We start from the raw sequence: 12,837 nt of genomic DNA, 5'->3' as shown, positions 1-12,837 counted from the left end.
AGAAATATAGATGGACCAATTTACTTATGATCTTTACATAATGGTGATTATGGCAGTTTTTCAAAAATCATGCAATTTTGAATAGTTAATATGCACTAATTGCCAGGTTTTAATGCCAATTGTTTAGTAAAACCAAGTGTTTCAAGGAGAAGTTTCTCTTTAAAACTGTACCTAATATTTACTACAGAAAAAGGAACCAAAACAAGGTTCAATTTTAATGCTATCAAGCAACGTGCAAGTTACTTTTGAAAGACCTCTTTGCAGTCGGTGATAATGTACCTCAAGTAGAAAGATATTTTGGAACTTTATGGAATTTATTTTGTACTTGGAAGACTAAAAGAATCTTTTTGGAAAACCACCAAACAATCCATTATGTTTTTTAAGTAGAAAGTAACTTAAGGAAGATAGCTGGCTATATTTTATTATAAGTTTTATAGCTCTTAGAATTTTGACAATAAATGACTCCATTTACTTACACTTAGACTTAAACTTTATTGAGACAAACTAAATATATGTTTAGTGCAAGCTGAAGCCCCTTTTGAGTGTCAGATTTTCATGTTGTGTTGAGGACCCTTTGGTGGACTATGGCTGTTATCTGCTCTTTAGTTGATTGTTGTCTCTTACTTATTCCCCATTGCCATTCACAATTTTATTGGTGTCCTAATTCATTTCCTTAAATTTACTAGTATACCTCAAAAGGTTGAAAATAATTTGTTCATACAATTGTAATATTCTTTTATCTATCTCTATATCATATGAATTCAAGAAAAACTTTTAATCTGACCAGTCAACCTGTCTGTTTCTTAAGGCATATCAGTCACAAAGGAGTATTCAAATGATATAAAAGTGTGATTAGACTTATGAATTAAATAGAGTGATGACAAGTAAATAAGTAAGTTGTGATAATGTAATAACAGATGACATCTGTACATTGGACATTTTTACTTGAATAAAGAAATGTTATTTGTACATTTACATGAAATGACTGACCAGAAGGTCAATAGACCAGCTGTGACATTTGATTAAAAGTCACTGACAGTCGGTCTGTTATCATAGCATCTTTTTCTGATCTGATCTGATTGTACTTTTTCTGTATAGTCATTTTTTAAGAGGTCAATAAACGGAGTACATTTGTTATTTGCATAGATAAATACTTAACTATTGTCTTGGTATAAATCACAAGTAACTGTTATCATGTAGCTAAAATATTGAGAATTAATCTTTATTCTTATTAATTTTCATAAATGTTTTATGACATCTCCTGCCAAATTTGCATAATCTGTGTGAACAACTTCCCTTTAAAATCAATTTTAATGTGTGAGCTCTATATTATTTCAGAATTGTGGAAACTATGTCTGTGTGTAATTGTACACTATATATATTTATGCTAATTTCTTAATATATATTCAGTTCTAAAATTGAACTTAAAAGGCAACAGCATTATCAGTTAATCAATAAACAATTAGACATTGAAACTTAAAAAAAATATGGTAAAAATAAACTCTACAAAAGATGTTCCAGCACCTTAATGTACCCTGCGTTCATTATTTTATCACTGAATAAACCCCTGCAAAATGTCTTAGCTATTTGTTTTGACATTCAGCAAAATTTCCTGATCAAAGGAATGAAAATAAGACTAACAATTATGGGTCTTCAAAAAAATAGGCTGAAATCTGTGAACTGACAAAGTCTCAAGACAAGGGAGTGAGAAGTTCACAAAGATTCTAAATATGAAGAAATATATCTACAAGTACCTTTTAGTCTTTTTTTATTTTTTTTACAACTAGCAATTATTTAAATGCACTTTTGACGTAACAATTTTCCTCAGCATACTACATAGTCATTATTCATTAAGTATACCTTTGGTTAGTTCACCGAACAGTGGAAGGGTTTATATAAAAGGACCCCATTCTTGGCAGGACTCAAAAAGGTCAACAGCAGTTTTTTATATGGTATCCATCTTTTGGGATATGATCCTACTCACCCTCTGTTAAAGTTATTAAAGGGTCCAGAAAAAAACAATGGAATTTAATGTTCCTCAGCTAGGAACAGATACATGTGGTGTATTTGTTTTTGAGCTCTCAATCTGCTAATAATCTGCTACAGGGTAATCATTAAATTAAATAGTTTGTGTTACATAGAAATGCCATGTTGTTTAAACAAACATTTCTGGTCATATATTTTCTACTGTCAGTGAGGAATTAAGATTCATTCCAGACAAGCAATAAATGTATGTATGCAAAGAATTACTCATTTGTTTAAAAATGAGATGTAAAATAATAGAGGTAGTTAACATATGTACTAGTAAAATAGTGCAATACAAGAAATATTCTAGGATCTTAGAGGTACTGTGCTATTTTATTTATATTATGCAGGAAATAGTGTAATTTCAAATGGGTAAAAAGTGAAATTTCACTGACAATATATATGTATGTATGCAAAGAATTATCTCAGCAGCATGGGTTCAAATCCCGGCGAGGGAAGAACAAAAAATTTGCGAAAGCAAATTTACAGATCTAACATTGTTGGGTTGATGTTTAGACGAGTTGTATATACATTAAGTACACAGCCATGTATCACCATCATTGCTGGTGATCCGATGGATAAATCTGTTGTAGAGTTGTCACTGACTCAGACGTACTTATAAATATAATTATTTTCTGTGACTGTATCTTGCATTAATTTGTAGGATCCTTTACTATAGATATTTGAGCTGATCTGTAACAATAACATCTCCATGCCTTATATATCATGTACTGTAGTACGCCGCTAGATTAAAACTGACGAGGAAAGGTAACACACGGCCACCAAAAGCTTTATTTTGAAGCCCAGGTGGGCATGTGGTCTAGCGGGACGGCTACAGTGCATGCGATTTGGTGTCACGATATCTCATCAGCATGTGTTCAAATCCCAGCGAGGGAAGAACAAAAAATTTGTGAAAGCAAATTTACAGATCTAACATTGTTGGGTTGATGTTTAGATGAGTTGTATATACATAAAGTACACAGCCATGTATCACCATCATTGCTGGTGATCCGATGGATATATATACATATATATATATATATATTATATATATATATATATATTTATATAAACGAGTCTAAATTGAAAACTACGTTCAAACCTATGATTGCATTGGATAAAAACCGCAATTTTTATACGTGTGCAAGAAAACTGTGCATGTAAAACAAATTTCGTTGTAGAAGGGTCTGAAAACAGCACAAACGACATTTTCCAAAAGACCAAAAAAGTGAAAAAGTATATTTAAACAAAACGCATTTGACTAACAGGTTGAACAACTGATGTTCTTTAACCCTGCTGACTGCCATTGGTGATTGCCAAATAAAATTGATCACAAGATGAAACAAAATGGATCTTAATATAAATTTAATACTAAACAGAAAAAAAATTTATATATATATATATATATATATTAAATCTAGCCTTAATATTGATGTATTTCGATTTAGAACAAAGGATGATCCAGCATTTCACAAACTTTTTGCTAGGATATATATTTGCTTATAAAGGTTATAAAATTATTATAATTAGATTTATAAATATGCATGGAGGACTAATGCCCCCTCAAAAAGTGAAATTATATATGATGTGAATATTTTGTTAGTTTTTAACTAATATAATAATGTTTATTTTTTTTGTGATAACTAGGTGGACTAAAGGCACTCGTCCAAGTTTAAGGCAGATCCATACAAGGATGTCTGCTGCATACTTCCACAGAGGAATTTCCAGACTTCGTGCTGAAGAACTCCTCCAGCAGGCAAAGGATGATGGAAGTTTTCTTGTGAGAGACAGTGAGACTTTGTCAGGGGCATATGTGCTATGTTTACTGTAAGATATTTTTATGTTATACTAACTTTGCTTATGTAGGATATTACTTTTTTATTTTCATTGGGTATCTTTAGAATTGATCTTATAATTACTAATTACTTGTGGTCAAAAAAGGGTTCTGCAGCTTTATAATCATTGATAGATGTTAGCAATTAAAAAAAAATGATGTTATTCATGTGACACCATTTAGTTTGAAATGTGAATTTTGGTTACTAATAAGATCATAAAAAGAGTAACAATGATGGTTAAGTCATTTACAAATTGTGACTTGGACGGAAAGTTTTCTTATTGGCACTCATACAACATCTTATATCTATTTACAAACATAGATATTGGAAGATGTGGTATAAGTGCCACTGAATAAGACAGCTCTCCATCCAAGTCACAATTTATAAAAGTAAACCATTATAGGTCAAGGTACAGCCTTCAACACAGAGTCTTGGCTTAATTCAAACATCAAGCTACAAAGGGCCCCAAAACATTACTAGTGTAAAACAGTTGAAACAGGAAAACCAATGGTCTAATCTATATAAAAAAATGAGAAACGAGTAACACTTATGAATCACATCAACAAACAAAAACTACTGAACATCAGATTCCTGAATAGGGACAGATGCAAACAATTGCTGCTGGGTTATGCCTTTCACAAGCCCAAAACAATGTTTTCTTGTGACATCATAAAAACCCTTTGATTTACAATTATCTGACTCCTTTTAAAGCTAGAAAAAATGGAAGAATATATTGACAGACCAATGAAATACAATATTTATGTCTCCCTGTTTTATCCATAAATTGAATAATATACTTCATTTCCTAAATAGTAATGACTTTTTTATTCTTGAAAAAAGATAAGACAAGATAAATGACTGGGCTTTGATAAAGAAATCATGTAATAACATACATTTTGAACATAATAAAATTTTAAACATCAGCACTAAGACTCCAGTTTATCAGCTGAAAATTGTGAAACATAGTTAAAGAACATAATTATAAAAATATTGTCTTTCTCATTTCCATGATGCAGTACACACAGAAAACATTTAAGGATTTACTTAGGTGAGGTTTTGGAATGTGTGTCAAATGTTCCGACTCCGTGGTGTTTTTCCATACAATACAATGTAAAATATTTTGCCCCAAAACACCCATATATTCTTTCATATAAGACTTAATAGCTCATGAAAAGTCCTTTACCAAAATTTTAGAAGATTCTTGATTTTCTTTCTTTTGTTTTGAGATGCAAATAATACCAATGCAAATATAAGGTAAAAGTCTGAGTCAGCCTTTTCCCGCCAAATTTTAAATCTCAAATATCTCGAAAAGAAGGTTCATGACCTATCAATATTTTTAGCTTATCTTTATCCTTAATTGATGCTCTACCAGCTTACACTATCAATTTTAATTTCTTAATTTTTTAATTTTTACCTAACCTCACCTAAGTTACCCTTAAGGTAGGCAACGCAAAGCCATGTGAAAAGTTTTTACTTAAAACTGTTCATGTTATGATTTAAAGCTTTTACATGTGTGTGAAAAATAGAACCAAACAAACAGAAAAAACAACCACTAAATAAATTTGAAAATATAACAGGTATTAGTATATAAAAAAGTTTCTAATATTTATATAATCAACATGATCAATCTGTGGAGATACAGAAAAGGCATTGAAACAGAGGCAACTGACATTCATTATGTATTTGACCTAATGTCCACTGAGTTAAAACCCCAAAATAGTTTTGTACAGTTATCCAACAGAATGTTTCAAATATTTCTGAAAGCACTTTTGTTTTGAGATAGGGAGAGGAAGCAAGATAATATCAAATGACTTTGATCGAGGATGGAAAGGTCATTGGTTGTGAGACTCTTATCCTACAGGAGAGAGTTGCTAGAGATTGAAATCAAATTTTTAAATGTAGCTATTTATCATTTTGTAAAATGTTTTGGCAAACTTTATGAATTCACATGGATCAGTTAATGATCACCTATAGTTCATCTATCTTTCCAATAGATCACATGCACACCAGGAATATTGAAATATTTCTAAAAGAAGCTATGTGTGTTTTGAAATAAGGTATGCAGATCGAAGGAAACTTAAAAAAACCAAGGAGTTTTCAAATCTAATATTTTACAGCAGATTTCAGAGTATCTATATGTTTTAAAAATAGTGAACATAGACTAACACCTAATTTTCAAAATGTAGGTTAAGGTTAGCCTTAGACTTTAGGAAGATACAGGAATTTTTTATGACAAAATCCTTGTCTTATTAATCAAGTACCACAATCTACAAGAAAAAGATAAAATCATATTAACATCTAAAGCTTGAATCAAATGTTAAGTTAGAATTGAGTTATATTTTAATTTTTTCTATCATGTAAATTTTGTGATGAAATAATAGTTATGGTAGTGATGATGGTTGAACATAGCAAGATCAAAACATCCCTGGAAACATGTATCAATATATAAAACTTTTAGATCTTTAATCAACCACTTGATTTATTTCGCTCTGGTGCAGATTTTTCAGGTGCATTTGTTTGCAATTGTAAATCTGTGAAACTAATATAAATATAAACTTAGCCAAGTCAAACTAATGTGAAATGTAAAATAATGCATTTATGCTAAATACTGTAAATTCATAAATTTTGCTTTCATTTTAATATTATCACAATTTTTCTCAAATATTCCACAAAGGCAGGAAATGAGAGATTGATTATAAGATTATGACTTCAGGAAATGCTGTAGATAATACTATCAAAATAAAAAAACAAGAATTTTATTCCAGTGAATTATAACAATCCTTTGCTAAAATAAGATGTCATAAAATTTTCTAGATTTACTGAAGAGACAAACAATACTTGACATATCCCATCTGGTTACACAATGTTCTTAACTAATTTGATTTTAAGAAAGGATAGTTCGGAAATCGTTTGACATAAGCAGCAATAGTGAACTGCCCTTCACTTTACGAAAGTCTCCTAGTAGGGTAAACTACTGACTACTATAAATTTGTAGTGTAAATACAATATTGATGGAAATATAACGTGGAATTTGTCAAAGTCAGCAATTTTCAGCTTTCCAATTGTTCTACATCAGAAATTGGTAACCATCATTAACAAAGTCTAGAATATCTACTTTGTATACATAAATATATCATATTGTTTATAATGATTGATCATTTTATTTATCATATGTAGGTAGTCATGCCAAAAATTTGCTTTATCAGCATTTTTTTTATTGAAAGTGTTTATATAGAATAAAGGAACTATAGATATATGTTTATTTATCATATTCAGGATTCTTTATAAAATTTTTAGGAAATTTTATATTAGGTCAAACATTGATCAGTGTAATAAAGTAGTTTTATCAGGATTATGACAGTTGTTATGTATTTGTTCGCTGTATTTGAGCTTTCGAATTTGTCATCTGCCTAGGGGCTTTCTGTTTAGAATTTTCCTCCAAGTTCAATATTTATGTTATTTTACTATTCAGCTACATTGAACATATGTTTAACCTGAGCATCCCAAACCTATTAAAAAATGAGTAACTCCTGCTGTTTAAACTTAAAATTTATTACCGCTTTATGTAATGATCCCATCAATTTGCACCTGATATTGGGTAATACATATGTAATACAGGTGTTTGGATTGTTTTCTGGCCAAAGTAATAGTTTAAATATAATCTTTCAACTTATGTCTGGAATTGATAAAGTCTAGTTTCACTTTGCAATCATTATCAGCTGTTCTTACTTTCAGTTTATCAACACCTGTGTATGACACTGTTAGTGGAACTACATTTATCATGGGTATCCACTCATCCAAGTACTTTTCTTGGGAAAGATGTAATGTTGATTAACTACTGTAGACAAAATCTTGAGAACTGGTTCATCAGATATAATGGCATTTTTTTTAGTTGAAAAATTGAGAAGGATGTCATTATTAGAGCTCATTCAGGGAAAAAAGTAAAAAAGAAAAGTCAAATCATTTATACTTAGAATTTGGATGGAAATCATAAACTCCCTATCACTTTTACAGTGAGATGCTTATAGGTGTTACTGTAAAATTTTACCTATAGCTCAACCTGTTTTTAAAATTGTCAACACAATAGGGACATTTAAATTGACCAGTTGGTATTGTTAGATTTAAATCTACCTTGATGCTACCTGTAAAAAAATTTATTCCCCTAACCAAAAGTTTCAGCATGCTTTTTTCCTGAACTTTTTTTTACCTAGGATTATTCTATTGAGAGATTTTTATTTTACTGTCATTCAAAATCTTATGAGTGATCAAGCCAAACAAGAATGACTTTATCATATATTTTATTTTCTTGCAGTTAATTCAAAATTGCATGACCTAAAATGCACTACATTTCATCTAAATGTTTGCATAGCCACTACTAGCAGTGTTTAATACCCCAAATAATCCAGTCGTAATATTTCACTCACTTTAATGAAACCTCAAAATCATATTTGAATAAACAATTTCATTTATTTTTTTACACTAATATTTGACATCTCATCCAGAATTCCAAAGATTTTAAATAATTCCCAATTTTATTCATTTTTCACTACTTCACTAGATTTTTTTCTAAATCCATAGTATGAATTCTGATTAACTTCCAATGATATACATCCTAATTTAACAGGTGCAGAATCTATACATAATTCAGAATCATTTCCATTACTATATTCCAAATAGTTATCCTCATTTATATTTTGTAAAATTTTATTTATATTTTTACTGTATATCACCTGATTTTAATATATCCACAGTAAACATTTTATTTCATTTCCTATAATAAATTCCCAAATCAAACAATATTTGATTCAGAATTTTATAATGACTATTAACAATTTCACATTCACTTAAAACATTTCCTCATGTTAGGAATATTTTAGAATAGTTTACTTTCATTTTTCACTTTATCACTAGATTTGACTATATCCACTGCATTACTTCAACATTTTATTTCATTTCCTATAATAATTTCCAAATCAAACAATATTTGATTCAGAATTTTATAATGACTATTTCCAATTTCACATTCACTTTTAAAAAACATTTCCTCACGTTAGGAATATTTTAGAATATTTTACTTTTATTTTTCACTTTATCACTAGATTAGACTATATCCACTGCATTACTTCAACATTTTATTTCATTTCCAAGATCCCATTTAAATAGGGAATCATCTTAAATTTGTAGTAGATCCCAAAATTAATAATGAATATTTCAAAAATCACATTTAAAGCCACAGAAACATGTTGGATGAACACACACTATATCTCCTACTTGAATTCCAGTTTTGAAATTTTTAAATCTTTAACATAACTAAATCCCATCGTATGAAAAATTGAATTTCCTTTAGTGAACACAGCATTTTATGCACAAAACTCCCACTAATATTATAATAAATTTCAAATAAAAAACACATCAAGGTATACTCCAAACTTATTTTGAATTTTATATGTACAACATCATATGTAAGCCCCACAAAATGGTTTGAATGAATTATTTCCTCCTTGATGTCCTTCATGACAATAAAATCTTGAAAGAAACACATCACATTTTAAGAAGCAAAATTGCTATAAAAAGTCTGAGTAGTGAATTCAAATAAAATAAATCCAATATTGTACACACAAAGACACCAAAAGATTTAAAATATTGCAAATAATAATCCAAAATGAGAATCTTGAAGGGTCATGTGAAGAAAAGAACAACATATCCCTCTGAAAATTTAAACTGTAAACACCTGAGGAGCTATTTCTTGTTTCACTGGCAGCTGGACAATACTATGTATAAGGGTTGGAATTTTAAAGAAGCATTTTGGTGTAAAAACAGTTTAAATTTTCAAACAAATTACAGTGACTTGACTGATAGTGTTGCTATCCAACAATTGCAATTCATTCAAAATTTTGACCAAATTGCAATTTGTTTTATTAAACCAAATTGTTCAACTGGTCAGAAATTTGAACAAATTGTTCAGTCAAAATGTGAAAGTGCAAGGTGATAAAATAAATCATACTTACAATCCTATAAGACTTTAACTCCACTGTGTTGATGTTATTTTTCAATTAGTTTATCAATCTGTATAGTTATATATAGCTATTACCATACTAAAGGTGAACTGTTTTATTTGTAATTGCTATAAAAATGTCCAAACTAAGCTTTTATATAGTTTTTCTTTCAAAATGTATTCTATATTCATAAGAGTCACACAGTATATGAATAAAAACATCATATTCAGTAAAATAATTTGTAAAATTGCAATATATTTGTAGGAAGGGGAGATAATCTTTTTTGGTTTCAAAAAGTCTTTATTCAAAAGAATAGTATTTTAGGTTATTTTCCCAAGGAAACTTATCAATAGCATATTGTTATTTCACATATAGTTTACTGAATATATGATGTATTATTTTAAATGATATATGATTCTTATAAATATAAAATCCTTTTCGAAAGAAAAACTATATAAAAGCTTAGTTTGGACATTTTTATAGCAATTCAAAATAAAATAGTTGACCTTTAGTATGGTAATGGCTATAATATAACATATATGATATAATATATCAATACAGTGGAGTTAAAGGCTTATAGGATTGTAAGTATATTTTATTTTATCACCTTGCACTTTCACATTTTGACTGAACAATTTGTTCAAATTTTTGACCAGCTGAACAATTTGGATTAATAAAACAAATTGCAATTTGGTCAAAATTTTGAATGAGTTGCAATTGGTATAATTATATTATATCATATATGTTATATTATAGCCATTACCATACTAAAGGTCAACTATTTTATTTTGAATTGCTATAAAAATGTCCAAACTAAGCTTTTATATAGTTTTTCTTTCGAAAAGGATTTTATATTTATAAGAATCATATATCATTTAAAATAATACATCATATATTCAGTAAACTATATGTGAAATAACAATATGCTATTGATAAGTTTCCTTTGGGAAATAACCTAAAATACTATTCTTTTGAATAAAGACTTTTTGAAACCAAAAAAGATTATCTCCCCTTCCTACAAATATATTGCAATTTTACAAATTATTTTACTGAATATGATGTTTTTATTCATATACTGTGTGATTCTTATGAATATAGAATACATCTTGAAAGAAAAACTATATAAAAGCTTAGTTTGGACATTTTTATAGCAATTACAAATAAAACAGTTCACCTTTAGTGTGGTAATAGCTATATATAACTATACAGATTGATAAACTAATTGAAAAATAACATCAACACAGTGGAGTTAAAGTCTCATAGGATTGTAAGTATGATTTATTTTATCACCTTGCACTTTCACATTTTGACTGAACAATTTGTTCAAATTTCTGACCAGTTGAACAATTTGGTTTAATAAAACAAATTGCAATTTGGTCAAAATTTTGAATGAATTGCAATTGTTGGATAGCAACACTATCAGTCAAGTCACTGTAATACATATTTATTTTACAGTGACTTGACTGATAGTGTTGCTATCCACCAATTGCAATTCATTCAAAATTTTGACCAAATTGCAATTTGTTTTATTAAACCAAATTGTTCAACTGGTCAGAAATTTGAACAAATTGTTCAGTCAAAATGTGAAAGTGCAAGGTGATAAAATAAATCATACTTACAATCCTATAAGACTTTAACTCCACTGTGTTGATGTTATTATTAAATTAGTTTATCAATCTGTATAGTTATATATAGCTATTACCATACTAAAGGTGAACTGTTTTATTTGTAATTGCTATAAAAATGTCCAAACTAAGCTTTTATATAGTTTTTCTTTCAAAATGTATTCTATATTCATAAGAATCACACATTATATGAATAAAAACATCATATTCAGTAAAATATTTGTAAAATTGCAATATATTTGTAGGAAGGGGAGATAATCTTTTTTGGTTTCAAAAAGTCTTTATTCAAAAGAATAGTATTTTAGGTTATTTCCCCAAGGAAACTTATCAATAGCATATTGTTATTTCACACATAGTTTACTGAATATATGATGTATTATTTTAAATGATATATGATTCTTATAAATATAAAATCCTTTTCGAAAGAAAAACTATATAAAAGCTTAGTTTGGACATTTTTATAGCAATTCAAAATAAAATAGTTGACCTTTAGTATGGTAATGGCTATAATATAACATATATGATATAATATAATTATACCAATTGCAACTCATTCAAAATTTTGACCAAATTGCAATTTGTTTTATTAATCCAAATTGTTCAGCTGGTCAAAAATTTGAACAAATTGTTCAGTCAAAATGTGAAAGTGCAAGGTGATAAAATAAAATATACTTACAATCCTATAAGCCTTTAACTCCACTGTATTGATATATTATATCATATATGTTATATTATAGCCATTACCATACTAAAGGTCAACTATTTTATTTTGAATTGCTATAAAAATGTCCAAACTAAGCTTTTATATAGTTTTTCTTTCGAAAAGGATTTTATATTTATAAGAATCATATATCATTTAAAATAATACATCATATATTCAGTAAACTATATGTGAAATAACAATATGCTATTGATAAGTTTCCTTGGGGAAATAACCTAAAATACTATTCTTTTGAATAAAGACTTTTTGAAACCAAAAAAGATTATCTCCCCTTCCTACAAATATATTGCAATTTTACAAATTATTTTACTGAATATGATGTTTTTATTCATATACTGTGTGATTCTTATGAATATAGAATACATTTTGAAAGAAAAACTATATAAAAGCTTAGTTTGGACATTTTTATAGCAATTACAAATAAAACAGTTCACCTTTAGTATGGTAATAGCTATATATAACTATACAGATTGATAAACTAATTTAGAAATAACATCAACACAGTGGAGTTAAAGTCTTATAGGATTGTAAGTATGATTTATTTTATCACCTTGCACTTTCACATCTTGACTGAACAATTTGTTCAAATTTCTGACCAGTTGAACAATTTGGTTTAATAAAACAAATTGCAATTT

At 28.4% G+C, this 12,837-nt stretch overlaps 1 protein-coding gene across 14 annotated transcripts in view; it reads left to right on the top strand.

Moving 5' to 3' along the window:
• LOC143067409 (phosphatidylinositol 3,4,5-trisphosphate 5-phosphatase 2A-like) overlaps positions 1–12,837 on the top strand; it is an 82,287-nt gene that overhangs the window by 33,265 nt on the left and 36,185 nt on the right. For all 14 annotated transcript variants that reach the window (XM_076240655.1, XM_076240652.1, XM_076240654.1 and 11 more), the window contains one exon: positions 3,673–3,852. In XM_076240655.1, coding sequence (XP_076096770.1) covers positions 3,719–3,852 — 134 coding nt within the window. In that variant the 5' untranslated portion in view covers positions 3,673–3,718. The remainder of the gene's footprint in view (positions 1–3,672; positions 3,853–12,837) is intronic.

The sequence above is a fragment of the Mytilus galloprovincialis genome, chromosome 3 (genome assembly GCF_965363235.1).
Source record: "Mytilus galloprovincialis chromosome 3, xbMytGall1.hap1.1, whole genome shotgun sequence".
Classification (NCBI taxonomy): domain Eukaryota; kingdom Metazoa; phylum Mollusca; class Bivalvia; order Mytilida; family Mytilidae; genus Mytilus; species Mytilus galloprovincialis.
This window is presented reverse-complemented; position numbering and strand designations above follow the sequence as displayed.